The sequence below is a fragment of the Guillardia theta genome, assembly GCF_000315625.1.
Source record: "Guillardia theta CCMP2712 unplaced genomic scaffold GUITHscaffold_119, whole genome shotgun sequence".
NCBI lineage: Eukaryota > Cryptophyceae > Pyrenomonadales > Geminigeraceae > Guillardia > Guillardia theta.
Window position 1 is genome coordinate 108,429 of NW_005434555.1, and position 26,053 is coordinate 134,481.

Consider the following 26,053-nt stretch of genomic DNA (forward strand, 5'->3'; position numbering starts at 1 on the left):
ATGACATTACATGACATTTCGGTAGCGATAGATTGAGTTTGTTGTGATCCAATGAGATTGTTTTGTTGTTATCTAGTGAGTTTCAATGACTAGAAAGTCTTCACTTTAACTTCTCTCGCATGAATTTCTCCTGCTCTTCAGCTCCTTGCAGCGCATCCCATTCCCAGTAGGGGATGGAGATGAAACGATAACCTGTCACAGAGATGAGCAGGGCAGGGCACAGCACAGCACAGCACAGCACAGCACAGCACAGCACAGCACAGCACAGCACAGCACAGCAAAGGAGGGAGAAGCAAACGGTAAATCTCTCGCACAAGGTGAAACTCTCACCGACTGCCTCGAGGTGACGTCGCTTAAGGACCGTGCTGCCTGACGCCTCACGCGTTCCATGGAGGAAGTGGGAGGGACCGTCAACTTCGATTGCCACTGGTGAGGAGGAGGAGGAGGAGGAGGAGGAGGAGGAGGAGGAGGAGGAGGAGGAGGAGGAGGAGGGAGGGCAGTAAATGTCGATGGTGTATCCTGTTCGGGGGTCCTGATGCTCCTCCTCACACTCGAAGCCTATAGAGAGGAGGACGCTCATGACTTCCTTCTGCAACTTAGAGGAGCGAAGCTGAAACAGAGTAAGAGGAGGCGAGCGAGAGGAGGAGAGCGAGAGGAGGAGAGCGAAAGGAGAGCGAGAGGAGGAGAGGGAAGAGAAGGTTGAGGATGGAAGGGGAAGGAGGTCCGAGAGGGTCAAATGACTCACCTCGTCCGTTGATTTGACCGTGAATGCTGCTCGACACTTGTCGGCGTCAAGATCTTTTACAAGCCTATCGGAGGAAGTCAGATTTAGAGAACAGGACAAGGAAGAACAAGCAGGGAGAAGGGGGAAATGAGAAGGAGGAGAAGGAGAAGAAGAAGGAGCAGGAGATGGAGGAGAAGGAGAAGGAGAAGGAGAAGGAGAAGGAGAAGGAGAAGGAGAAGGAGAAGGAGAAGGAGAAGGAGAAGGAGGAGGTGAGCAGCAACAGCTGAACACCTCAAAGCAGGAGGGCAAGCTTGAGCGACGTCAGGATCCAGCTCAGAGGACAAGAAGAATTGATGGACTTGACGGAGAGTCTCTCTATTCATGAAGACGATGTGCCTGCTCTGTGATGAGAACAGGGAGGAGGAGAGGAGGCGGTTGTTGAACAGCAGCAGCAGCAGCAGCAGTCGTCTACCGAGAGAGAGAGGAGGAGAGGATTGAGAGAAAGGCCTTGTCCTGTATGCGGAGGACAGCAGCGCTCCAAGCGAGCATGCCGACTTCTTCTGTCTCATACCTGCAGGACAAGATCAGAGGAGGGGCAGGAGAAGAGAAGGATGGGAAAGGAGAATAAACGATGATAAGAGACTGATTGAGGGGAGGGGAGGAGAAGGGAAGAGGAAGGGAGTAGAGAAAGAGAAAGGAGAGAACGGGAAGGAAGTGGGAGGAGATAGTGGCGACTTGTCTGGATTGATGAGAGCAGCGGCCTGGCTGAGGAATGCAACGACGTCTTTGTACGGCCTATTGAGAACAGCAAGGGCCTGAAAACAGTCGTGAATGAAGAGGAGGAGCAGAAAAGAGAGGAGGAGCAGAAAAGAGAGGAGGAGCAGGAGGGGACAGGGAGAGGAAACGAGCAAGGAAGCTGCTCAGGGTTCAATTGATCACCTGCAGGGTCATGGAGATTTCACGGCCGTCGAAGGATCCTCGAGAATGCTGGGAAAGAATCGTGAGAGAAGAACACACGGGGGAGGAAAAGGAGGAGGAGGAGGAGGAGGAGGAGGAGGAGGAGAAGGAGGAGGAGGAGGAGAAGGAGGAGGAGGAGGAGGAGGAGAAGGAGGAGGAGGAGAAGGAGGAGGAGGAGGTCCAAGCAAGGGGATTGGAGCCAGAGGCAGGGGTGAAAAGCAGGGGAGTGGGGGAGAGGAGAGAGGAGAGAGAGAAGAGAGGAAGATTCTCACAGAGAGGGTGGACTTGACGAGGACACGAAAGAGATTTTCATCTAGTTGGCCGCAGGAAGCAAAACCGTTAAAGATGTTAGCGATGGCTTGATGTCCTGACGAATGAAATGTCAGACCCACAGACAGGCGGAACAACAAAAGAAGTAGTTTGTGTCAACATTGTCATGCATTTGACTGTTGTCAACTTCGAACAAAGATCAAGCGTCTCCTCACTTCAAGGAACATCATCTCTGTCTTACCTAAATTGCTCTTCAGCTCCATGGCAGCTTGAGACATGTGACGGAGTACTGATCGGCTGGTGGAGGATTGCTGGAGAAATGTACAACCATTAGATTGATCTAAGTCGTTGCAATCACATTTATCACCACCAACACTAACACCAACACCAACGCCAGTAAATTTCAACATCATCTCCAGCAGCATATCCTTCAGCATCATCATCTCCATCATCATCTCCATCATCATCTCCATCATCATCATCATCAACAACAACAACAACATCATCATCATCATCATCATCATCATCATCATCATCATCATCATCATACAACAACAACAACAACAACAACAACATCAACAACAACATCATCATCATCATCATCATCATCATCAACAACAACAACAACATCATCATCATCATCATCAACAACAACAACAACAACAACAACAACAACAACAACAACAACAACAATAACAACAACAATAACAACAATAACATCATCATCATCATCATCATCATCATCAACAACAACAACAACAACAACATCGTCAACCGTCTGATCACAATCACCAATCATTCATCATGTTTCCTTTTCTTCATCACCACGCCTCTATCTTCGTTGATGAATCTACTTCATCTTCATAATCATCTCAATCATAGTCAACAAGAAAACAAGGAACATGTTGCATCCCGAAGAAAAGTAGGAAAAACTCACAGGAACTGTTCTGCCGAATGCGTTGACGATGTTCGCGATGTTCTGCTCATCAAACTCGTTCGGCGGGCGAAACAAGATGGCACGAGCGATATGCTGAAAAATTAGTATGAGCACGAGCTGCCAAGAAACAGCAGCCAGCAGCAGCAGCAGCAGCAGCAGCAGCAGCTATTTTTCTGACCTCAATCACTTCACGTGGAATATCCTCCAGCTCTCTGAAGAGGGAGTTTGACAGGAGGGCGAGGGAGACGGGGGAGTAGCTGAAGTCTCAAGTCATTCTCCTCCGCCAAGAACCAACAGCCTCACTCTTCTATCTTGATCCTCGTCGACACGCGAGCGAGGAACTCAAACACGTCTTCCTCCCTCCGCTCCTCCTGCATCGCCTCCCGTTTCTTCGAGCTCATTAGGAAGGACTCGTAGAATTCCTTGAGGTACTCGTCGCTCAACAGGCTCGCGTCCTGAAACTTGACCCCCTGGTACACCTACACCGCCCCATCCCATCATGTCAGTCAGAGGCAAGAGGTGCCATCTTGCAGGGTTACCGGCACGTTCCTGCTGCTGATGAAGGCTCCCTTCCCTTGCTCGCCTACAGGAGCCTTGTCCTCCGCAACAACAGCATCGGCGTACAACATCTCCACGTTCATCCTCAACCCTCTCTCTCCCGACCTCCACTTGTCCTTCTCCCTCTCCCTCTCGAACCCTGGGAGCGACTTGACCGCCTTCGTTCGCTGCTGCAAGAACGTCTTCCTGCTCAGCGGCGACCTCCTCACCGTCTGAGATCGTCGGTACAAGGAGTTGGCAATGAGAGCCAGCGACTGGGCGTCGAAAGCTTCAACCTTCGAGAATTTCAGCAATTTGAAGGGGGGGGGGGGGGAGTTAGAGGATGAAGGATGAAACAGGAGGAAGAAGGAGGAAGAAAATAGGATCAGGAGGAAGAACTAGGTGAAAAGGTGCCCACAGGCAGAGCAGGAGCAGGAGCAGGAGCAGGAGCAGGAGCAGGAGCAGGAGCAGGAGCAGGGTGACCTCAAAGGATTTGATTAGAGTTGCCATGCTATCGAAGAGCAGCTCGTCCTCTGGGAGAATCTTTGCGAACGCGTTGAGGATGATGGAGGCGCTTCTAGCGTCCTCGCTGCCCCATACCTCAGGGGGGATCTGCTGGAGGGCAGAGCTGAAGAAGAGGAACAGCGGCTTGTCGATCCCTGTGTTGCTGATCTCTGACTTAGAGAAGACGGAGACGAGGACGAGCAGGTTGGAGATGCTGAACGAGTCAAGTTCCTGCATGCCCTGTCAAGAGCACAACATGCACTTCTTCCTGATTCTCCGGCAGCTTTCCTTGCTCGCTCCTGCTTCCCTCCTTCCATTATCCCTTCTTCACTATCCCTTCTTCACCACCTCCATCTCAACTTCCTCCTCACCTTCCTCCTCCCCTCTCCCCTCCCCTTCCTCCTCCTCCTCTTCCTCCTCCTCCTCTTCCTTGTTCCCTCCCCTTGCCTACACTTCCCTCTTCCTCCTTTCTCACCTGCTCTTGCATCCTCCTAGAGTACTGCCTCATCAGTTCTTGGATCCAGTAGATAGTCGGGCCCTGCGAGAGCGCTTCAGTCTCATCGTCATCGGATGTACATCCTTTCATCCTTTCTCTCCCCCTGCCGCCCCACTGCGCCTCCTCCTCATAATCATCCTCCTCCTCCCCATCTTGTGCGCCCACGTCACCTGCAACTTCCCGGCAGCGGATACCTCGAGACACTGGAGAAAACATGATCAGTTGCTCATGTAAAGACGATGACAGACAAAATCATATCAGCGAAGGTAACGGTGATGAGAAAAGAAGGCAAAGTTTGTGCTGATGTAGAGAGATAGCAGCAGCAACAACAGCAACAACGACAACAGCTTCGGGTGACATGAAACACTAGGACGATCAGAAGTAGAGGAGGAGGCATTGCCAACGGTCACCTTGCTGAACGCTGGGAGCATCAGTACAGCATCTGAGATGCAATTCGGTCCATTGGTCCGGATGCAGAGGGAGAGGGCAACAGAGCACATGTGTCGGAGCAGCTCGTCGTCCTGCTCCTCCAAGGTCCTCCCCTTCTCCTGCAGGGAGGACTCCGCGTATACCACCCAGCTCGAGACGATGTCGGCGATGGTCTTGGCGTCGAAGAGGTTGGAAGGAGAGGAGAGGATGACCGAGGTGAAGTACTTGAAGAGCTTGAAGTCCTTGTACTTCACCCTCCCCAGACTCTTGATGATGTTGGCGAACGTGGCCATGCCGAACTCCCGGAAGGGGCTCGAGGCCCTGACCTCGCTCACGTCCTGCCTCGAGTTGTCCTTCTCGTTCACGACCAGGTCTGACCCCAGCGAGTTCGCCAGGTAGCGGAAGAGCTCAGCATCTTCGATGTTGAAGTGTGAGAAAGCTCCGAGGATGTTGGCGATGGACTGCATGGAGTACGCTTCCTGCGGGATGGAGAGAGCGATCTTCGACATCCTCTGGAAGAGAACCTGGTCGTGGATCTCCGCCTTGGCAAACGCATTCACTATGTTGGAGACGTGCTGGGGAGAAAAGTCGTTCTGCTCGAGGCTCAGCGCCACCAGCGAGAGAAACTCAAACAAGTTCTTGTTCCCAGCGCCCGAGCGAACGAACGCGTTGAGGATGTTGGCGACTGACTGCGGGGTGAAGTCGGTAGGCTTCATGGCAAGAGTGACTTGTGCAAGAAGCTCAAACAGCTCTTTCTTCACGTAGCCTGCTGATGCGTATGCGTTGACAATGTTGGCCACGTTCTGCGAATCGAAGTATGCTTCCACCTTGCTCTTGTTGTCCATCAGCGCTTGCTGGGCGAGGACTCGGATCCTTCTGTCTGACAGCTCAAACATCCTCTCGTATCCGTCTCGCTCCCTCACTGCATTCAGAGCCAGCGCGACATGTTTGGCAGACAACCTCCCAATGCCCCTTTCCACAATCCCTGCATAGAACCGGAAGCATACCGCCTCCCTCTCTTCGAGCGTCTCCCCGCGCTTGTTGGATTGATCCATCTTCTTGAGGCGTTTGAGGTGATTCAATGCAGCTACCGCCTGCTGAGGGGGGATCTCACCTCTGTCATGGTCGTAAAAGCCCTCCAGTGTCGCTAGCAGATCCGCTAGGCTGGTGAAGGACATCAGTCTCTTCAGCTCCTTCACCTCTCTAGGATCGCTCCTCCTCTTCTCAACCCTCTGAAATGTTTTCAGGCCAGAGATCTTCTTTCCCCCTCCCGCTCCCTTGCTCTCCTTCATCATCGTTATCGGCCGGCTGCATACCCTCTGCCTCAGGTTCCGCTCCAGGTGGGTGTCAGGAAGGAAGACGAAGCAAGGCAAACTGAGGGGGGAAGCGACGGGACTTGCTCTGCTTCCTTCTCCCCCGTCTCCTAGCATCATCGCTCCCACGCATGCGCTCAGCAGCCCTGCTGCCCATCCCGACCTCATCGTCAAGCCATGCTCCGCCTTGAAGCTTCCTCGCTGTGTCCCAAGAGTATGTGAGCACAGATCCGGGCCCGGGCCCGACCCGCCGGGCCGGGCCGGAGCCACTGAGCCCAGCGCGGCTCAACTTGATGAAAGTCGATGAAAATCACAAGAAGGAGTTGGATTTGTTTCCCTTTACTCAAAGTACACACCCTAGTAGTAGTGATCGGGCGGTAAGCGGCCTCAACCACCTGCCACGCCGAACAAGTTTTTGGACGGTGCAGTGCATTCTAATGAAACTCGACTCATCTTGAGCAAAAAACTGTTTTGTGGTACACTCGACCGTACACTGTTTTGGCGGCTCTGAGCGCGGCATGCCACCGTCACTCCACCGCCGCTACTGCGTCGACAGGCAGCCCCACTCAGGGCCTCACACGAAGTTTTTGGTTTAGGCCGCGCCTCGTACCGGGCCGCCGGGCCCCGGCCCGACGCCCGGCCCGCGGCTCAGGCGGGCCTACTTATGGTCGATAGCACCAAGAGTCCTTGGGTTTCACCATCTCTCCATGCGGAGAGCCGCCTGAGATCTAATATGTACCATGCACTCTAACCGATGATGTTATCATACATGTACTCTAACTGATGATGTTATCATACATGTACTCTAACTGATGATGTTATCATACATGTTCTCCAACTGATGATGTTATCATACATGTTCTCCAACTGATGATGTTATCATACATGTACTCTAACTGATGATGTTATCATACATGTACTCTAACTGATGATGTTATCATACATGTACTCTAACCAATGATGTTATGATACATGTACTCTAACTGATGATGTTATCATACATGTACTCTAACCAATGATGTTATCATACATGTACTCTAACCAATGATGTTAACATACATGCACTCTAACTGATGATGTTATGATACATGTACTCTAACCAATGATGTTAACATACATGTACTCTAACCGATGATGTTAACATACATGCACTCTAACCGATGATGTTATCATACATGTTCTCCAACTGATGATGTTAACATACATGCACTCTAACCGATGATGTTATCATACATATACTCCAACCGATGATTTTATCATACATGTACAAGTGAATCTTATGTTTGTTCTTGTACTTGCCTCTCAATTCTGATCGGTTTGATTTACAAGTCGTGATTGGTCAAGTGATCATCCTCTGTTAGATTTTACCTTCATCAGACATTCACCGATTTTTGTTTTCTACGTTCCCAAGAGTGTGATGAGTGAGAGGTGCTTATGTCGTGTTGAGCAGATCGACTTGCTGTCTGCTTCGATCCTAAGGGACCAAGTGCTGGGAGCATGACGGTGAATCCTCGGGGAAGGACACTGACATGCCTTTGTAAGAACGCTTCAAGTTTGAACGAGAGTGGATCATTGATGTAGATTGTTTACAGATTTGTTGGTCTGTATGGTGCATGGTCAAGAACAACCTGCAGTTCCCTGCAGTCTCAACAGGTGAGAAGAAGATTCATGTGGGTTGTAGTTGTGACCATTCTGTAGAACTGTTCTCCAATGTCCCGAGTACTCCAAGGGCACGAACAACTGGGAGTTGTCATACCAGCTGAATCGACCGCAAGAAGTGCCCTGCAGCGCTGCTCCTCGATTCTGCGCGTTTGATCTATCAAGTTCATTGACTGCCTGCAAGGCTGGGAGCTTTTTCCTTGACACCACCGCATACCGACTGACCACGTGGTCAATGATCACACCAGGATCGCCTGCTGTGTGCGGCCATGGCAATCGAGCATTTTCCTTCTTCTTTCGATTGAGCTCACAATCAGCCAACATTCACTCGTTTCAAAACCTGCTGATCATCTTCCTCGCGGGAGGAATGTGCTGGGATACCGACACTTGCGGAACAAACGCGACCAAGAGGACCATGGGGGCAGCAAACAACCCCTCAAGCCTTGAGCCAGACATCCCGATCTCCTTCCTTGAATCTGTGAGCGGTCGGGTGGGCCTAAGCACTCTCGTTTACAGTCAGGGGATTTTCAGTCCAGACCAGTATGACATAGTAGTCATCCCTGATTGCACCGGGGACCTGCATGTAGGTAACAGAAGTTTCACATACAGATCAGGGAACACTTCTTGCATTACCGCGCATCACTTTGGAGCCGTCAACACTGGAATGACGCTTGAATGGATCTTTGACAAGAGAAACATCAAATCCCTACAACGGATTTCCATCATCTCGACGGGTTTGAACACGGGGCAATCTGCCCAGTTCCCGGACGCTCGACCGATACCCTACGCCCCTGGGTCTCATGGGGGAATATTCTGGGCTCCGTTCATACAAGGGATGCATCCTCAAATACCCGTCAAGGTGATCTCAGAGCAGTCTCTCGGGGTTGTCGGTCCGAAATGGAAGGTGATGATGCAAGATGACCCGTGGGGCGCGACCACCGCCAAGACGCCGGACTTGTCACAGACTGTCTTACCCAGCAGCTCTGAATGGTCGTTCGTATATGACGACACCTCGTACTACTATGAAGTGATAACACAGAAGAACAGCCTGATATCATTCGCGGATATAGCTTCATCGTCAGACGAAAATCAGAAACGGTTTTTCGTAGACACCGGGGGGAGTCTGACGGATTGTTGCCTGGAAGGATGTAGTTGTTCTCAGGCAGCCAGCAGATCGTACAAGTCGGGGCAAACAGACTGGTTGAAAAGCTTCAAAGTTGCTGTGATTCGTAGGCATCAACGAATGGGCACGACCTACCTCTCGTGGATTCATGAAGTGCCGAACTTGCGATTCTTGTTGACTCCGGTCAACATCTCGAAGAGTGTCAACGGCATCGCCCAAGTGACTCAGATCTTTGAACAGTAAGCGAACAAACCATTGCTTCTTCTCGGCTAACTTTTCTTAGGTTGTTGGGATCACAAACATATACAGCCTGGAAATCTCGCTTCAACTACACGACGGGATGTCCGATACTCAATGCATCTTCAAAATGCGGAGAGAGCAATGCTATACTGTCAAACTGGATGTGAGTATAGATGATGTCACGGTGCTGCCTGAGCTGCTATGAAACCTGATTTGAGTGGCAGCTACTCGATAGCAACAGCTCGACTGATCTTCAACTCGAGAGGAATCTTGGTTGCTACGACATTCCCTGGACAGAACTACATGGAGCGGACGTTTGGCAACTACACTTGTATGGGATGTCTTGATGGGGTATTGCTCATCTGCCTTTTCTCTTCTCCTCTGAGCAAATATTTCAGATCCCAGGCTCTTACCCGGGGGATTATAAGTGTAACTCGGTCTTATTGCCCGGAGAAACCTTGTTGTCTCTGGCTGCCAAGTACATGACGGACTGGATCACTTTGTGGTCCATGAACGGAGGCCTCGGCATTTACAGCTCTCAACAGTTGGTTCTATACAAGTACGGCCATGAGTATCGCGTGAGTTTCGGTATATTCCTCCGTTACTCTGTCAGCTAGCCTGACTTTCTTTCCCATGCTAGATGATACAATAGACACCATTGCCACAAGATTTGGAACGACAAGCTACCACATATACAATGTGAATTTCAATAGGATAACTAGCATATACAACACATCCAGAATTCGAGAAGGAGACGTGATTTGCATAGTTCCCAACTTCCAGCAAGCTCGGGTGAGTGTGTTCGTTCCTTCATGCTCAACTGACTCCATGCTCAGGACCAGCAGGGACTCTCGATGTGCCAAGTCAATCAGAATTACAATGTCTGAGAGATCGTCCGACCGCTACCATGCGACCTCTGTGTCTAGACGAGAAGTCCGAGGTATCGCGGGCCACTCAGAAGGGCACTGGTAGCGAGGGACGGCAAACCGGTGCTGCAGTGAAGGAACTCAGCGAGGTGCGGGCCGTCACTCTACTCACCTGTATGCTGGGGGCAGGAAGAACATCCTGGTGCTGGTGAGCAAGAAGATAACAGCCCAGAGTCGGATAAGCCAAGAGTTGTGGAGCCCTGGGTGCCGGTCAGAGCAGGAGATGCAAAGCTAGGTGGTCACGGAATCGTTTCTCCACAATCAGCTCCACCTTGGCAGCCTTGACAACTCGTCAGGTTTGAATCGCCGCAGTGAGGACTACCAAAGCTTGGAGGAGGAAAAACAGCAGCCAGTAGCCTCGTAGACAACCTTGCTTGCTTCGACTCCCATACCACAAGATGGCCTCATGGAAAACACCACTGACTGCGAAGGTGAAGACAGCAGCGACACTGTTAGATAGATTTAACTTCTTTAGAGGATTGAAACAGCCATGTCTGAGAAGTCGAGCTGCCGTCATGTTCCACCTGTGACCCCAGAAGTCTCTGAGAGAGGAGGACAGGAGCGGCGAAGCGAAGTGCTCCTCGACGTCCATGCCCAGCAGACATACCAGACCCGCAGGGAAATCCATGAGACCGGAGGCCGTTAGCAGAACCACGAAGGACCAACACACGTCACCGATCAGAGTGCCCTTGGAGCAGGCGTGCGAGAGATGCTCTAGCGTCTCGCACTTGTCAAGGGAGTAGAGCAGGAGGAGTAAGCCCAGCAGCTTGTACATGAACCTTCCTACCAAGGTGAAGCCTTTCTGGTACCGTTCTGTGCCTCCCAACTGTACGAGCTCCTGGTTGCTCCCCGCTTGAGGTTGATGGGCAAGAAGTAGGACATCCAGAACAGACCCAACGATCGTTGAGTGTTCGCGGAGGCTAGTGGGCCATGTCCTGAGAGGAGCGCAATGACTCGGGCCGTTCCCCACCACGTGACCAGCGTTGACGACAGGACGCAGCACACAGCAGCCTCCGTCTTGTCGTTGAGGCACATCGGAATGAGAGCATGGAGAGAAAAGAGGGGTGCTGCATAGAGCCTGTTCTTCGTCACGAAATGCCTGCAGAATTCTGAGGATAGAATCGAAGACAACACACAGAAGGCAAGTCCGATCAGAGGATCCGAGATCGCAGTCAGTCTCATGCCCTCGACCTGCTACCTACTCGGCACAGACGTCACCCTGCATGTCGCGAATGTGTTCCTCCTTCCTCCCGCCGCCATTTTGTTGAGTCCATGACTTCCAACCTTGCACATGGGAAGTCCGCCTCAGCCGGCCCCGGGTCAACGCCGCCGACTGAGCGGCCCGGCGGCCGGGGGCCCCGCCGCCGCTCAGTACGGTGCCGCAGTGCCCCGGTCAGGCTGCGGCCGGGCGGAGGCTCCGACGCGGGGGTCGTCCGATCATCATACTGGTACTTTCAATGCCAAAATAACCTGATAATAACATTGTCTACAGAGATTCCTCAGGCTCTAGAGTTGCGATCAAGCCCCTGTCCTCCTCGTCGACCTTGAGCATGTTGACGTAGAAGCACATTGGGTCCTCCTACAGGATCAAGTCAAAGTGACGGAGTTTCTGCCCTCAAACTTGAATCCCTCCCCATAAACTTCAAATTCACTTCTCAGGTTCAAACGGAACCTCTCAACCTAAATCGCATGCAATTTCCTCACCTCATCAGATCCGTCTCGGAAAACCTTGAAACTCTTCGTCACTCTCTCCCTCCTCCTCACACCACAAGCCCCTCACCTTCACACTCTGAAATAGTCCTGCCGGAGAAGCGACAAAATGGCGAGAGAAGTAGCAGATTCTGCATCCAGCACGGCTCAGATTCCACCATGGGTCGTCATGGCACATCTCATACCCAGTCGACGAGTGCAGATAGAAGATTCTCAACAACAACGAGTCTTTCCCGACGTTGTTCACCACATACCCGTAAACCTTCGTGTCTGCAAGGTTCTCGTCATCCCATAGAAGCTTCTTCCCTTCATGACTTACTTCCTCCGCTGAGTTCCATTTCTTCCCCGTTCAGCGCCATCTTCATGACTCGTTTCCAGTTCGACTTGAACCCCCCAACAAGCTTCCCCACAAACAACTCCCGTGAGTCACCATTATCTCCTCCTCCTCCTCCTCTTCCTCCTCCTCCTCTTCCTCCTCCTACCTGTGGCAGCCTCATCCGAACGTAGTAGTTGGCGAAGATGTTATTCTCTTCGTCTATTCCCAGGGACAAATGCGTTTCTGTCAGCCTTGCCATGTATACAGCGAAAGCCCTTCCTGTACGCATCAACATCACTAGCAAACAAAACAACCCCCTCCATTCCTATGCATCAACCAATTGCATAACAGCACAGTGAAGACTGCGACTTGAATTCTATTTCATTGATCTCCTCTTCTCCCTCCCTCCCTTACCCAGGCTCTCTATGCTTCCTCGTATCCTCTCCATGATGCTCTGTGACGCGTGATCCGTCGACAACGCCTTCAGGGCCTCCGACATGAAGCCTCTACAGAACTCTCTCCGTCAGCACTCCTCCTCATCCCCTCCTCATCCCCTCCTCTCTCCTTTTTTTTGCTCTCACCGGCTCTCTGATACCAGCCCCCTCAGCGCCTGGTCGATGTCGTACGCACACGCGTTCGACGTCCCCGGGTCTCTCCGTACTACCATGCAGAACTTCCCCGCAATATCTCCTGGCCACTCGTGCCTCACCTCCGCCTCCTCCTGTGCCTCCAGTACGAACACGCCTTCCCCCATGCACGACACATGCGCCGGTATCACCCGACACCTGATCACGTTCAAGCACACCATCCCCTCCCTCGAGAACGTCCGCAGGTCTACGAAGAAGGGCCCCACCCCCTTCCCCAGCATCACCGCCTGCCCAGCCGCTCGTAGCACGTCCAGGCTCTCGTTCTCGACCAGATGGAGGAAGCACTGTCCTTCCTGCTCCAACAACCATGTTTCTCGTCAGACATCTACTCACCCTCTTGCCTTCTCCTCCCCTCCTCGCCCTCCCCTTCCTTCCCTCTTACCAGCCTCCGTAGCGGCGATCGGACGTAGTACTCCTTAAGCCCCACGCTCCCGCACTTGATCCTCCAGCTCGGTAGCTCCACCGACACGATCCTCTCCCTCCGGCTCGACATGACCCTCGCCGTCGCTTCCTCTAGCGACACGCCGGGCTTTCGCTCCTTCCTGCTCGCCCGAGACGACGCCGGCATGGCCCGCAAGTGCGTCACCAGGTCCTCCAGCAGGTGCAGCAGCGTCCTCCGAGACGGCAAGCTCCCCCTCAGCTCGCCCAAGCTCCTCTCCATCTGGGGTATGAGGGGGTCGAGAATGTCGAGGAGCTTCTTGGTTTGCTCGCGGGTGACCAGAGCGTTCTGCTTGTCCCTGGCTTTCTTGCGGTTGAGATCCCTTCCTCTTGCAAGTTGATTTTTTGGCATGTTTGCTGTCAAGGAAATGTCATGCCCCGTCTTTGTTCTGTTTCAACATCGGCAGTTTGATTGTGATTGCTATATTTGAGACCAGCATTCCATATCAAAAGGGCCTGCAAGTTGAAAACAGTTAAGAGTGCAGCAAGTAATATAAAGTTACAACTAGAAATTGTCCTGCCACTGGTTACTCCCTGCTCATCTATCCAGATTTTCATGTTTTGCTAAGATATGCTACTCTTTCCTCTCTCCTTTGAATCCTTTACCATTGATACCTCACCATCCTATCTATCCCATTCCAGCCTTTTCCCCATCCATTTTCCCCATCCATTTCCCCCATCCATTTTCCCCATCCATTTTCCCCACCCCTCCTCGTTGGCAAAAATATTTGTACCCACCTTTTTTGAGTAAATCTTTACCGCCTCAGCTCCTTCCGATCCTCCCCCCTCAGCTCCTTCCGATCCTCCCCCCTCAGCTCCTTCCGATCCTCCCCCCTCAGCTCCTTCCGATCCTCCCGCCTCAGCTCCTTCCGATCCTCCCGCCTCAGCTCCTTCCGATCCTCCCGCCTCAGCTTCTTCCGATCCTCCCGCCTCAGCTCCTTCCGATCCTCCCGCCTCAGCTCCTTCCGATCCTCCCCCCTCAGCTCCTTCCTCCGGGCCCTCTCCTGCCCCTCAGCGTCCTGCTTCGTGTCCATCCCTGCACCTGTTTCTTCCTCCGGGCCTGCCCCTGGCCTGCGGCCCCCTCAGTCCTGTCCTTGACAACACTTGGCAACCAGCTCCTTCGCTCCTCTTCCGCTCCTCCTCCGTTCCTCTTCCGCAAATCATTTATGCTCTCTGCCTGGTATTTGTCTCCCTCCTGTGCTCTCTCCGCTCCTCCCTCTTCCATGCATGGAGCACTTCGTTCTTTGCATCCAGACGTGTAATGGGTCCAGCTTGCTTCGTTTGGAGAGGTCGCAGGAGAAAACGAAAATGGATGGATAGTGACGAGGCCGGATAGAATCCTACTATATTCTACTCTCTACCCTCACATCTCACTTGAATCCTCTGTTTTCCCATATCGACAGAAATTAGCACAACGTTTTAGCGTAAGAGGAGCGAAATATGTTTACATGAGAAAGATAAGATACAAAAATGAAGTTTCCTCGAGCATGTGTTCACCACAAAATCCGAACTGACATTTCATAACCAGTCTGTGTGTTTGTATGACAGCTGAAGTTTCTGGACAGCTCAAAGGACTTGTTATGGTCTTCGAATCGTGTTGTCATCTCTTTCGAGTTCATTCACATTAGTTAGTACGATTGGTTTACATCCTCCCGCCTCGTCAGACTCTTGTCTGTTGTTTTGTCATCCATTTCAATTCTCCTCCTCAGTATCCTCAGGGCTGATCCGATGCAGCAAACGTTTAAGCTGAGCACGCGTCAATCGATGGAGAAAAGCGTATCAAGAGGAGGGAGGGAGAGGTGGGGGAGAAGGAGGAAGGGAGGGGAAGGAGAGAGAAAGAGAGGTGGGGAGGAGTTGGAGGAGAGAGGGAGGGGTGGGGAGGAGTTGGAGGAGAGAGGGGAGGGAGGCAGGGAAGGGATGAGGAGGAGACTCACTGAATCAAGGTTTTGCGGGCTGTCGATGTACATGTGTAGAACCGCACGGACATGAGCGAGGATGGCGTCAAGAGAAGCACACTCCTCCTCTGAGCGCTGTAGGGACCAGTCAGAAAGGACTTCCTCCTCCTCCTCCTCCTCCTACCTGCAAGTTGTGACGAAGGGCAGCGAGCTTCTTCTCTGCCTTCTCTCGCATCCTCTCCTCCGCTGCTTCAGCCTGCATGCCAGTCTCATCCAAAGTTCCACTCCTCCTCCTCCTCCTCTTACCTGACCCCGTCGGATGTTGCTATCTTCCAGCTCAGCTCGCAAGCTATCTCGCTCAGGGCGCAGCTTCTCGTTCTCCTCCTGTAGTTTCTGACGCTCCTCCGACACTGTGGCCAGTTGCATGCTCGAGCTCTCCGCCTCCGTCCTCAGCGCCTCCGCCTCCTCCTTCAGCTGCATCCACTCCCTGCTCTTCGCCTCGACCTCCTCCTCCAAGTCCTTCTGAGACTTCTCCAGCGCATCGATGGTCTTCATGCACTCCTCCTGCGTCCTCCTGAGCTCTGTCACCTCTTCCTGCAGCAGCGACGCCCGAGCCTCGCTGTCCTGCAGCTGCTGCGACCTCCTCTCCTCCTCCTCCAGCAGCTTTGCCACCTGCTCCTTCAGCTCGTCACGGCGCGAGGAGAAGCTCGTCAGGAGGCTCTCGACGGAGCAGGCGAGCCCGACGAGCAGGGCGCGAAGTTCGTGGGACGTCTTCGTCTCCGCCAGCTGTTGCTCGTACGAGTCTTCCCGCCAGTGCTGCCGCAGCTCGGGGTCGATCATGTCCGTCTCCTCCTCCTCTCCCGCAACCTCCACAGCCACACGCGTCAGCCGCACGATGCCGCATGCTGCCGCCATCTTCGCCGCCATCTCCTTCCTCTCAGCCTCCTCCACCTGCTCCTGCGCTGCCTCCACCTGCTCCTGCGCCTGCGCCAGCGACTTGGTGAGCTCGTCGAGCGCCTCCTGTGTCGCGCTCCTCTCGGAGTCGTTGAATGCCTCTGCATCCTCCATCGCTGTCTGCAGCTTCTTGAGCTCGGCCTCCTGCTTGGCCGCCTCCTCCTCTAGCTCCCTGCACCGATCCTCCTTCGCCTGCATCGCTGCCATGGTGTCGCTGAACACAAGGTCGTTCTGCTTCGTCGCCTCCTCCAGCTCTATCACCCTCGCTCTCAGCTCCCCCAGCTCCGTCTCTTTCTTTTCCAGCTGAGCCAGGGCTGCCTCCGCCTCCACCTTGTCCAGGGTCGCCGCCAGGGCCTGCTGGACCTCCTGCTGGGCCGCGCGAGCCTCCAGCTCCTCGACCGACTGAGCCAGCCCGTCTCTCTCCTCCTCCGCCGCCGTCAGCATCATTTTCAGCTCCTCCTCGCGCTCTGCTGCTTCCTCGCGCAGCCTGGAGAGCTCCTCCTTCATCTCAGCCGCGTGCTTCTCTCGAAGCTTTTCTTCAACCTCCTCCATCTCCGCACGGAACTGCGTCACGATCAGCCCCACTCCTCGTCCCTCCTTCCCCTCCCCTCCCTTACCTTTGCGATCATCTTCTGCTCGTTCTCTTCCAGCTGCTGCGCGTACTCGCCCTGCGCTTGCAGCTCCTCGACCAGCTCGAGGTACTTGTCATGCAGCTGGGTTGCAGGTCAGCAACAGCTGGGAGGGTGCGGGGCTCGCATCACCTCCTTCCTCTCCTCAAGAGCTCGGGTCTTCATCCTCACGAGCTTCGTCATGTCCCTCTGCATCCTCCTCGTCTGTCGCGACCACTTCGCCACTTTTGCCTCCTGCTCATCGAACCCTCGTCATCTCCTCCATCCTTCTTCCTCCGCCTCCTCCTTCACACACCGCCTCAAGCTTGATGGCCTTTGCCTGCTCGACAATCTCGAGCATGTCCCGGGAGTTCACCTCCAGCTGGTCGACCTGCTGGGCTTGCAGGGTTCGCATCTCCACCACTTGCCGTGCGTAGGTGACCCACTTGCTCACAAGCGTCTCGAGCTGCAAGTGAAGTCAAGAGGTAGTGGAGGGAGGGAGAGTGGAAGTAGAGGAGGAGAGGGAGGAGAGGAAGGAGGAGGAGAGGGAGAAGAGGGAGGAGGAGGACCTGGGAGGCCTTCTGTACGGCTTCTTTGTATCGCTCCTCGTAGTCTCCAGCCTTGAACTTGTCGCTCATCTCTTGCATCTCCTTCTTGTGCCGCTTGTACATGATCCGCATGTCGTTCTCAGCATTCTGCCGTTGAACGATCAGCAAAGAAAGAGGAGGAGAGGAGAGGAGGGGGAGGAGCTTCACCTTGGTGGCTAGGATCTGCTCGTCAAGTTGCTTCTTGAGTGACGCCATGGAGTTCTCGTGCAGTCGCTTCACCTCCTCAGCTTCGCTCAGGTGCTGCTTGGCGGCTTCAAGCTCCTGCTGTACAGCCATCCCTGCTGCATGCCCAGCTTCCTCCAGGTTTTTGACCTGAGGGATCCAGAGAATCAAATGGACGGCCCCTCCTCCTCCTCCTCCTCCTCCTCCTCAATAAGTCCTTCCTCCGTTCTCTCGCCCTCTGCCTTCTCCCGATCATCCTCTTACCTGCTGCTTCATAGAATCATTCTCAAGCTGCAGGGCTCGTAGCTCCTTGGACAGCAACTCGAGCTTGTCCGAGAGCGCGTCGCTCCTGCGCCTCTCCTCGTCCAAGTCCTTGATCCTCTCCTGCAGCGCGATCTCGCAGCTTTGCGCGTACTCTTGCTTGACGAGTCAGAGTGGAAAGAACCATCAACGCTTCTCACCTTTCCTCTCCTCCCGCTCTCGCTTGCTGGCATCCAGCTCCTGTCGAAGAAGGTCGTTCCTGATGATCAGGCTCTCTGCTCTCTCCTGCAGAGCCGAGGGAGACAGCTGCTCTATCTCTGCTATCACTCTGCTGGGTGTCTTGTGGAGGTTGCGGCCTACAACTCGTTCAACAACAAGAAAGTCAAGTGCAGGGGGGAGAAAGATACATGGTTCCAAAGCAGGAGGGAAGGTGCAAAGAGAAGAATGGAAGAGAGGAGGAGAAATTCTCACCAGGGGTGCGGGAAGGAGTCTTGAAGACGGAGAAATTCTCGGTGCTCCTGTTGTCCACGCAGCCGCCTTGGTTCCAGTTGCTGGCCCAGAGTTTCTTGACAATCTCCTCCAACTTCACGATCTCTTCCATGGACTTGTGGACTGCAAACTCGATCCTCTCATTCTCGAGCCTGGAGGACGACTCTGCTGGGCCAGAGCTCGCCGGCCTTGCCAGCCCTCTTGACTCTCCTTCAAGCAGCTCCAGCTTCTCCAACAGCTGGTTGTATTCGGACTTGAGCTCTAGGTATTCACTCTCCTGACGGTTCAAGAGCTCGCTCTGGGCCTTCACTTTGGCACGGAGATCGTCACGATCAGCTTGAGAATCTCTCAGCTCCTGTTGCATCGCATTCATCCGATTCTCCTTCTCCTGCATCGTTGACTTTTGCTCCTCAAGCTGAGCCGTCACCTGCTTCAACATGGTGCACTTCCTCTCGTAAGTCTTGAACAGCTCAGATCCCTCTGTCTGCAGGCTCTCATACGAGTTCTTCCACTCTGATGACTCCTCTGCTGTGTTGATCAGCTCGACCTTGAGCTGCTTGTTGTGCTCATGAAGCTCGTCATATGCTTTCCTCAGCTCCTCGTAATCATCCAGAACTTCATTCAGCTTGTTTGACAGGAACTCCTTCTCAGAGCTCATATCCTCTAACTTCTTAGTGACACTCTCGTCTTCTTTCGCATGGTTGCTGCGCTTTGCTATCGGTTCGCTCGCCGGTTTGTTGTGGTCGAGTGCTTGAAGAGCAGGTCGCACGTTCTCGCTCATGCTGTCCTAGAGCACAGTTCACTGTGCAAGGATGATGATGAAGGTGCTTCAAGGAGGACAGGGGGAACTCAAGGCAGCAGCTAAGGGCGGCGAGCAGCGACAACAGACAAGCGCGAAGACGACTAGGGGGCGATTGGGCAAGGAAGGGAACACGCGGACCCTGAGGCACAAAACTGGGGGTAGGGTAGTCTGCATCGGTACCCAGATTGAGATAACCCTACCTATAAAAGACCTTACCATGTCATATGAAAGTAGGGGTTAGTTCAAACCCACCAGGTTCGAATAAGGGTAGGGTAGGCTCAAACAGAGGGGTAGGTCTCCTGAGGCGTGTTAATAAATGCCGTTCGAATTTTGAAAAACCGTAAATCGGTTCAAATCGATTTCTGATCGATTTAATTCCACGAGCCCACATCGATTCAAATCATTCACAAGAATCGATTTGAATCGAGTTGCGCAACAAACTCCAGGATCTTTCTCTATGCCATGCTCGCGGTCCGAGCAGTGCGAGGAGGAGGGGGAGGAGAAGTACGGCGCTTCTGCTGCTCTTTCCCTGCTCTAAGAGATGTAAGAATGGTCGACTCAAGTCCTCTGGGCAGAGGCCTGTGCTCCTCGTCTCAGAGCCACGTCTTCACATGTAATGCTGTAGTTGCGCCTGTTTTGTCGGGTACATTTACTGACCCTGTTTGACCGCTGTAGCCACATGCCCGTACCGCATACTTGGCGTGAACAACACGGCGGAGCTATCTGAGATCAAGAGCGCATACCTCTCGCAGGTTCCAGCTCTTCTCTCTTCTCTCGTAACGATGCTCAGGGCCCTGTTGCAGGTGAGGAAAGTACATCCAGACATGAATCAAGATGACCCGCAGGCTTGCATGAAGTTCGCCAAGGTAAACTTGCTATGAAATGGCCCAACAACTAGGAGCGATGCGATGAGAGCGCTCATGACGACACCGTAGGTCCACTCCGCGTACGAGCTTCTCAACAACCAAGAGAAAAGTGAGCTCGGACGGTTGTTGCCGCTCTCCGACGCCACTGATGCATGTCAGGGCTGAGATACGATCACGGACTCATCGACGTTCATGGTGATCCTCTTGCCTCCTCCTGAGCTCTCCTCCTCTGACGCGAGCAGGACGGGATGTGCCGCAGGCCTTGAACCCCGACAACGTCCAAGAGATGCTGTGGCGGCAGGTGCGGCCCTCCCTCCCATGAGCAGCGAACCGGTGACGAGAGAGCTCAGGTCATGTGGGAAGGACGAGGAAGCATCAAGGAGTTCGGTAGCTGCCATCCTGCTTGTTGATCGAGTGACGGAGGTTGGGCAGGGATGGTTCTGCTGTTCCTGACTGTCGTCGTGGGGATCGATGAATTGTCAAGGACGGACTTGCGCTCGGCTGTGAGCGCCAACGATGATAGCGAAGCGTCGGAGGTGGCAGGAATGTCGAGGAGCGAGCCAGAGTTTGTATAGTTCATGTAGTGTACACGCCTGTTCATAAATCTCCTTGCAATCAGGAGGAATGCCACCCCCCAGCCCCCTCCTCCCCCGCTCCCTTGTCTCCCATGGCTGCATATTCCTCCTCCCCCCTCTCTAGCTCTGCTGCTCCTTGCTCCGCTCCTCTCACAAGGAAGGGCCTCCCTTAGAAGGCCATAGAGGACCCGGACGAAGCGCAGCGTTAGCCCATCGCGTCCGCACAACGTGGAGGATGGGTGGGATCGCCTATCAGCCGATAAGTTTTCCCCCTTTCTTCCTCTCCATCACACGTCCTGCAGCCCCCAACCCCTCCCCCTCCTACTCACCTGCGATGCTTGCGGTCGCCAACGATCGCTGCTATCGATGTGCGACTGCGGTAAAAGGCGTTAACCTGAACAAGGACCCTGCGAGGGGGAGGGAAGAGAAACCTTGATCTGCATGGGCAGACGACCGTACTCGAGCCAAAGGCACCTGATGTGCCAAGTCACGGCAAGCAGGGAGCAACACGGATCAACCTTCCGCTGACTTCCAGGGGCTGCTGACAAACTTTGCATATGACTGAATCTGTGAAAAGCGGATCCAGTGAGGGGGGTGGGGAGGAGACAGTGTGTCTTGAGGAGAAGGTTTAGAATGAGGAGAAAGACAAGGAAGCGGTCGTGGTAGTGGAGGGGAGGAGGATGCGAGAGTGGACGAAGAGGGATATGACGAGGACATGAACAGGGGGAAGCGGAGGAGTTGGTTTAGGAGGGGAGGTGGAGGAGGAAAAGCTCACCAGGATCGTTGACTGCGCACAGACAGCTGGCTTGAAAGTTAGCGATGTCTTCCAGCAAGGGGGATGAGCTCACTTAAAGTAGTCTTGCTCAGACATGGAGCTCTGCGAGCAGCGGAGGGAGCAGCCTCGGCATCGCCATTTCTCGTCTTCACTCTGCCTCACAAGCTCACACAGCAGCCACTGGAACAGCCTTACTAGTTGCCTGCCGCACGGTAGAGAGGGGAAGGTAGTGCGCGTCATCAGCTACACGCCTGCAGGCTCAACTTGACGAGCAGCAAGGGGCACCTCTCCTCCCTCACCTGCTGACGATCTGTGGGAGCATCCCTGGAGCTTTGAAAAGTTTGAGACAGCAGCAGACCAAGGAGAGGAGAGACGAAGACAACAAAAGAGGTAACTACGAGGAGGAGGAGGAGGAGGAGGAGGAGGAGAAAGTACCTATCCTAATCACATGCTTGTCCGTAGGGACGATTATGTCAGGAAGATGTTTCTTGCTGTCATAGTACATCGCAGAGAAGAGAACATTGGCCTCCGTCTGTCAACCGCCTGTGAGAATCTCCCTCCCCATCTTCCACCCTCCCCCTCCTCATTCCTCAACCCCCCTCCAGCCTTTTTCCCTCCTAATCGTCTCCCTCTCCGTCCCCTCCTCCTCTTGATCCCTCTCCACTCCAGCCCCTCTCAGTCCTCCTCGCCCCTGTGTTCCTCCTCACCCTTGCTCCTCTTCCTCCAGCTCCTCCTCATCCCCTTACCTGCGGGTCCAGAGCTATCTCGAACTCGGTGGAGTGGCCGTCCGAGAACTCCCTCTTGTTCGTTACATGGAAACCTCCTTTTACCTGCAGCGAGATCAGAGCCCTGAGGCGGAATGGTTCAGTCCCACCTCGACCGTCTCCAGCGAAGGAGGGATCGGATACTGCCAAGTCGCTCAGTGCAGATGGGAGGAGGGGATAGAGAAGGGAGGAGGGCAGAGAGGGGGGAGATGGGTGGGAGCAGGGAGATCGGAGGAGGGAGAAAGGAGGAATCAGAGGGAGGAGGCAAATCAGGGTGAGGGAGGAAGGAGAATGGAGAGGCAGCAGGGAGACGCGGGGAGGGAGAACGAGGACGGAGGGAGAACGAGGAAGACGGGAGAAGTGAGGGGGGAGACGGGGAGAGGAGGAGGAGGAAGAGGGAAGGAGGGAGGAGGGAGAGGAAGGATGATGAGCACCATGGGGACGGCGGAGCAGCACAAGAGGAGCTCAAAGTTATCCGTAAGCTCACTGATGTCCTTGCCCAACGGTCTCCACTCGCCTGATGGGTCAAACGTCAAACTTGCCTTGCTGGGAAAAGATACAAACTCACTGCTCGGGTTTCTCCTCCAGTGAACAGACTGCACAGTGTCCTCGTTGCCGATCATAAACTGAAGGGTCTGCAACGTGTCAACTCTCCTTCTCGCTCCTCTTCCACTCCTCGTCCTCCTCATCTATCGCCCTCACCTTCACCATGTCGGAGGTGTCATGAGCACGCAGCAATCTTGGCCCAGCGTTGATCAGGTCCAGCCCGTTGGGTCCGCTCTTGGACGTCTGAATCAGCACAGAGCCGACCTTGACCTCGCGCTTGTCAAACAGCTCGCCTTGTCCCCAAGGTACCTGGTCACACATGCTCACTATCCAAGCTTCCTCCTCCTGTCCACTTCTCACATCGATCTCCTTCGGTACACCCTCTGGCGTAGAAGAGTGATCCAAGCTCCACTTTCTGAAGCACAGTCAACCACAACCCGCCTCACTGCCAGGCTGTCGGCAGACACAAGTTACCTCCTCGAGTCCATATCGTCGATTGGGTTTCCATCCTGATCGAAGCTGAAAGACATGAAGAGCTTCGACAGCCTTGGGCCCTGCGGCAGACATTACGCGCTTCCATGCTGATAAAACTTGCGTACAGAAGGAGGAAGTCCATTGTAGTGCTCCAACACAAACTCTCCTGCCATCCCTCCTGTTCTCCGTCGTCAATCTCTGACATCTCTTGACTTCTGCCAACACTCACCGCTAGGGACTCTCCTGTGTTTCCTTATCTTCACGCTGTCCTGGTCCTCCTTTTGGGAGGGCTCAGGCAAGCGCAGCAGCCCCTTGCTTCTCGCTATGAGCACGGTGTAGTGACTCCCACCATGAACGACCCAGATAGGAACCTGAGAGAAGCAGTGAGAACGAGCAGCAGCTTGCAATGGCATGCTCACCTTCGGGGTCTTGTAGTTCGTGCCCACGACGGAGTGATCCTTCCAGTTTGCCGGGGAACTGAGAGGCTTCGAGTTCTCGGTGTAGGTCAGGAAGCCGATCATACTCTTTGCCTTGGGCTCAAGATCAGGGGTGGCGTGTCCAATGAGCAGGAGGTTGACGAGACTCTGCTCGCAGAAGAACGCGTCCGATTCCAACACGATTAGCGAGTAGCCATTGGGGTGAGGGTGGCAGCTGCTCGACATAGGCAGCTTACCCTTGTTCCCCGTCTCCTCCCACACTCTATGGAGCCCATGGGTCAAGACAGCTCCGTAGACCAGCAGCACGACTCCTCCAGGCTTCACAAACATGTCGAGTGAAGACCTCACCAGCTTCTCCAGCTGATCGTAGGTAGAACATTGAACCACCCGCAAACATCGCCAGTCCAGCAGATCCTTCAGCTGGTCCTCAACAATGACGACCTTGCAACGGGAGCTCTTGTCGGGCCTTGCACGCCACAGGATGGACGAGATCGCAGTCACAAGGCTTCTCGTTGACACGTCATCCAGAACCTCCCTGTCCAGCTTGTCCCAGTCCATGCAGTCCACGTTCTCGTCTTCTTGCACGTCTGGCCACACGATACACTTGAGCAGCTCTGCCTGTACAGCTGCGAGAACACCGCAAGGCCCACTGCGATGCTGTAGCAGGCCAAACTGAAACCGTCCCCCTCCCCCCATGACCTTGTCGGGGGTCACAAACTCCAGACCCTGCTGGCCCCAGCTTTCGTGTAAATTTTGCAAGAGCTGTGGATCTTCGAGGTTGAATCTGGGCCAGACAACAGAGCTGAGCATGACTGCTTCCGATTCTTTGAGGACGCTCTCTACGTTGCCGGTGATAGCTCGCTGCAGCAATGCCTTCTCTGGCAACCTCAGCTGAAACCTGTCGTGCCCCATCATCGAGACTTTGCTGTAGATCTCTGTCACTCCATCCTCGGTGATATCACAGTTGTTGTCAAGGTCAAGCTCCGTCAAAGTCATATTCTGCATCACTGCATCTACGATAGCTGACGCACCTGCGTCACTGATACTGTTGTTGGTGAGAAGTAGAGTAGTGAGGGTTGTGTTTGTCTTCAAGGATGAGCTGATCATAGTGGCTGCTTCGTCTGTCAAGCCTCCTCTAACACCATCCATTGAGCATCTCAAGTCAAGATGTTTGATCGTCTGATTCTGTTTCAATGGATTCAACATGGGGAATATGTCAGAGTCACTGAACTGCAGCTCGATCTTTGTATCTTTCAAATCTTCATAGATGCCCTCGGAATCATTTCGAACCAAGCTCTCTGCGATCGATTGGATCGAGATGCCTGCTTCTTCATCGAATTCTTGTGACTCAAGCTTCTCTGTGGCGATCTTGATCGCGTCCTTGGTGACTTTTCGAAGTGACATCGCTGTACGAACCCGCTGCACCCACGCGTCTCGATCCCATTCGGTCTCACACATGAGGTGGATCGTTCGCTGCGTCCATTTGGTGTTTGACACATCCACTTTCAACCCTGCTTGCCCATTCCCTGATGGCGCCGGATAGTCAGGAATATCAGGAGGCTCTGGGGACGTGGCCTCCTTGGTGGAGCCAGCTCCTCTGATCCGAGGCGGAGACAGCGTTCTATCAAGCAACCCGTTCCACATGCTCCTTGTCGACCTCGAGTTCGGAGAGTCAGAATGCCTCGGAGAATCAGGACCTAGCTTCGACAACTTGTTCAGCCCATCCATCACCTGGATCTGGAACTCCGTGGGCTTTGCACCAGCAGACACGCTCATAATGCTGTCCATGTCGAATACTCGTCGAGATTCCGATTCTGGAGTGTGAGAGTACCTCAAACTTGTACCCTCCAGCACAAACCAGCGCTTCTGCCACTTCTTTCCCAGCATTCCCTCCGCTTGCTTGTTGAGCCAGCCTTCCCGTCCATTTCCATTCCAAGTGAACATCCTCTGAATAGGAATGGCGAGCGCGAGGTAACTATTGCAGGCAGGGGGCTCTAAGGAATCACAGCATCATCGGCAGTGTTCAAAGAAGCATCTGCATCCTGCCAAGTCAGACTAGCAAATACGACTATTCCTGCATCAGCCCCGAAGTTGGTAGAGCCGCAATCGCTCTAGCCCCAACTGCGAAAGAGCGTCAAGAACACACGAGGATGGAGCTAGTCGTGGTGAGAAAGGTGCTGGCGCTCGCCATTTGACCATGTGGCTCTACCTTAAGGCAAAGGGGCATGGAGACATCTGAATTTATCATTCCCTGAACTTGAGGCTCTTACCGAGACCTCATTCGAACAGCGTGAAAACCTACAACCTTTCTCTGATACCAGCAAAGACAAGCGCAACCGAGGGTATCTTCTCATCTAGTATGCTATTACAATGTCTGGAGGATCAATCCAACGAATCAAATTCCCTCCCTTTCTTTGCCCTCACACTAATTCATTTCAAATTTTGCCAGCGGCTTCTTCAGCTACAGATTCAAGTTACTCTTGTCTTTGACCGAGGAAGGGTCCATGTTACTTCAGCTGTAATCAAAGTTTCCAAATGCAGCATCGTCAGCAAGAATTTTTCTCTAGGTATCACAGATATTCCATTCTCCTCAATGCCGAGCTCCAATTTT

The 26,053-nt window shown here is 53.5% G+C and overlaps 7 protein-coding genes across 7 annotated transcripts; 2 read left to right on the forward strand and 5 right to left on the reverse strand.

Annotated features, from left to right (window-relative positions):
• Positions 1–100: 100 nt before the first annotated feature.
• On the reverse strand, positions 101–613 carry GUITHDRAFT_79396 (hypothetical protein; the record flags this gene model as incomplete). Its single annotated transcript, XM_005822772.1, has 2 exons — positions 101–192; positions 331–613. Coding segments are annotated over 2 exons (375 nt in total), but the record flags the coding sequence as incomplete, so codon positions are not given.
• A 1,882-nt stretch (positions 614–2,495) lies between these two features.
• On the reverse strand, positions 2,496–6,335 carry GUITHDRAFT_117996 (hypothetical protein; the record flags this gene model as incomplete). The annotated part of the gene is made up of 9 exons (XM_005822773.1): positions 2,496–2,729; positions 2,889–2,981; positions 3,067–3,145; positions 3,192–3,367; positions 3,428–3,616; positions 3,656–3,721; positions 3,909–4,169; positions 4,405–4,467; positions 4,836–6,335. 9 exons carry the CDS (start codon positions 6,333–6,335, stop codon positions 2,496–2,498), a joined length of 2,661 nt encoding a protein of 886 aa, XP_005822830.1.
• A 1,329-nt stretch (positions 6,336–7,664) lies between these two features.
• GUITHDRAFT_165873 (hypothetical protein) lies at positions 7,665–10,614 on the forward strand (the record flags this gene model as incomplete). Its single annotated transcript, XM_005822774.1, has 10 exons — positions 7,665–7,704; positions 7,760–7,820; positions 7,866–9,188; positions 9,233–9,352; positions 9,414–9,540; positions 9,588–9,767; positions 9,930–9,981; positions 10,026–10,204; positions 10,245–10,350; positions 10,412–10,614. 10 exons carry the CDS (start codon positions 7,665–7,667, stop codon positions 10,477–10,479), a joined length of 2,256 nt encoding a protein of 751 aa, XP_005822831.1. The 3' UTR covers positions 10,480–10,614.
• A 987-nt stretch (positions 10,615–11,601) lies between these two features.
• Positions 11,602–13,578, reverse strand: GUITHDRAFT_117999 (hypothetical protein; the record flags this gene model as incomplete). The annotated part of the gene is made up of 9 exons (XM_005822775.1): positions 11,602–11,694; positions 11,820–11,843; positions 11,896–11,956; positions 12,011–12,095; positions 12,145–12,226; positions 12,308–12,420; positions 12,556–12,647; positions 12,723–13,077; positions 13,122–13,578. 9 exons carry the CDS (start codon positions 13,576–13,578, stop codon positions 11,602–11,604), a joined length of 1,362 nt encoding a protein of 453 aa, XP_005822832.1.
• Positions 13,579–14,918: 1,340 nt separating this feature from the next.
• Positions 14,919–18,984, reverse strand: GUITHDRAFT_118000 (hypothetical protein; the record flags this gene model as incomplete). Its single annotated transcript, XM_005822776.1, has 12 exons — positions 14,919–14,972; positions 15,161–15,256; positions 15,306–15,377; positions 15,428–16,639; positions 16,693–16,788; positions 16,837–16,938; positions 17,000–17,149; positions 17,253–17,378; positions 17,439–17,603; positions 17,718–17,869; positions 17,915–18,070; positions 18,186–18,984. 12 exons carry the CDS (start codon positions 18,982–18,984, stop codon positions 14,919–14,921), a joined length of 3,180 nt encoding a protein of 1,059 aa, XP_005822833.1.
• Positions 18,985–19,430: 446 nt separating this feature from the next.
• Positions 19,431–20,492, forward strand: GUITHDRAFT_155385 (hypothetical protein). The gene is made up of 8 exons (XM_005822777.1): positions 19,431–19,618; positions 19,681–19,757; positions 19,809–19,871; positions 19,941–19,980; positions 20,031–20,066; positions 20,114–20,172; positions 20,222–20,258; positions 20,304–20,492. The coding sequence occupies exons 1-8, from the start codon at positions 19,555–19,557 to the stop codon at positions 20,444–20,446; spliced, it is 519 nt and encodes a 172-aa protein (XP_005822834.1). The 5' UTR covers positions 19,431–19,554; the 3' UTR covers positions 20,447–20,492.
• Positions 20,493–20,771: 279 nt separating this feature from the next.
• GUITHDRAFT_146204 (hypothetical protein) lies at positions 20,772–25,386 on the reverse strand (the record flags this gene model as incomplete). Its single annotated transcript, XM_005822778.1, has 17 exons — positions 20,772–20,840; positions 20,878–20,920; positions 20,965–21,013; positions 21,222–21,247; positions 21,295–21,423; positions 21,521–21,551; positions 21,657–21,753; positions 21,968–22,051; positions 22,096–22,128; positions 22,420–22,502; positions 22,554–22,620; positions 22,688–22,840; positions 22,892–22,946; positions 23,006–23,085; positions 23,131–23,183; positions 23,235–23,376; positions 23,425–25,386. The coding sequence occupies 17 exons, from the start codon at positions 25,384–25,386 to the stop codon at positions 20,772–20,774; spliced, it is 3,156 nt and encodes a 1,051-aa protein (XP_005822835.1).
• Positions 25,387–26,053: the final 667 nt, after the last annotated feature.

Excerpts from the sequence above, each read along its gene's own strand:
- GUITHDRAFT_155385 (XM_005822777.1), top strand. The coding sequence starts at position 19,555 with ATGGTCGACTCAAGTCCTCTGGGCAGAGGCCTGTGCTCCTCGTCTCAG. Across the intron at positions 19,758-19,808 it reads AGAGCGCATACCTCTCGCAG|GTGAGGAAAGTACATCCAGA; the intron begins GTTCCAGCTCTT and ends GCCCTGTTGCAG. Across the intron at positions 19,981-20,030 it reads TCTCAACAACCAAGAGAAAA|GGCTGAGATACGATCACGGA; the intron begins GTGAGCTCGGAC and ends GATGCATGTCAG.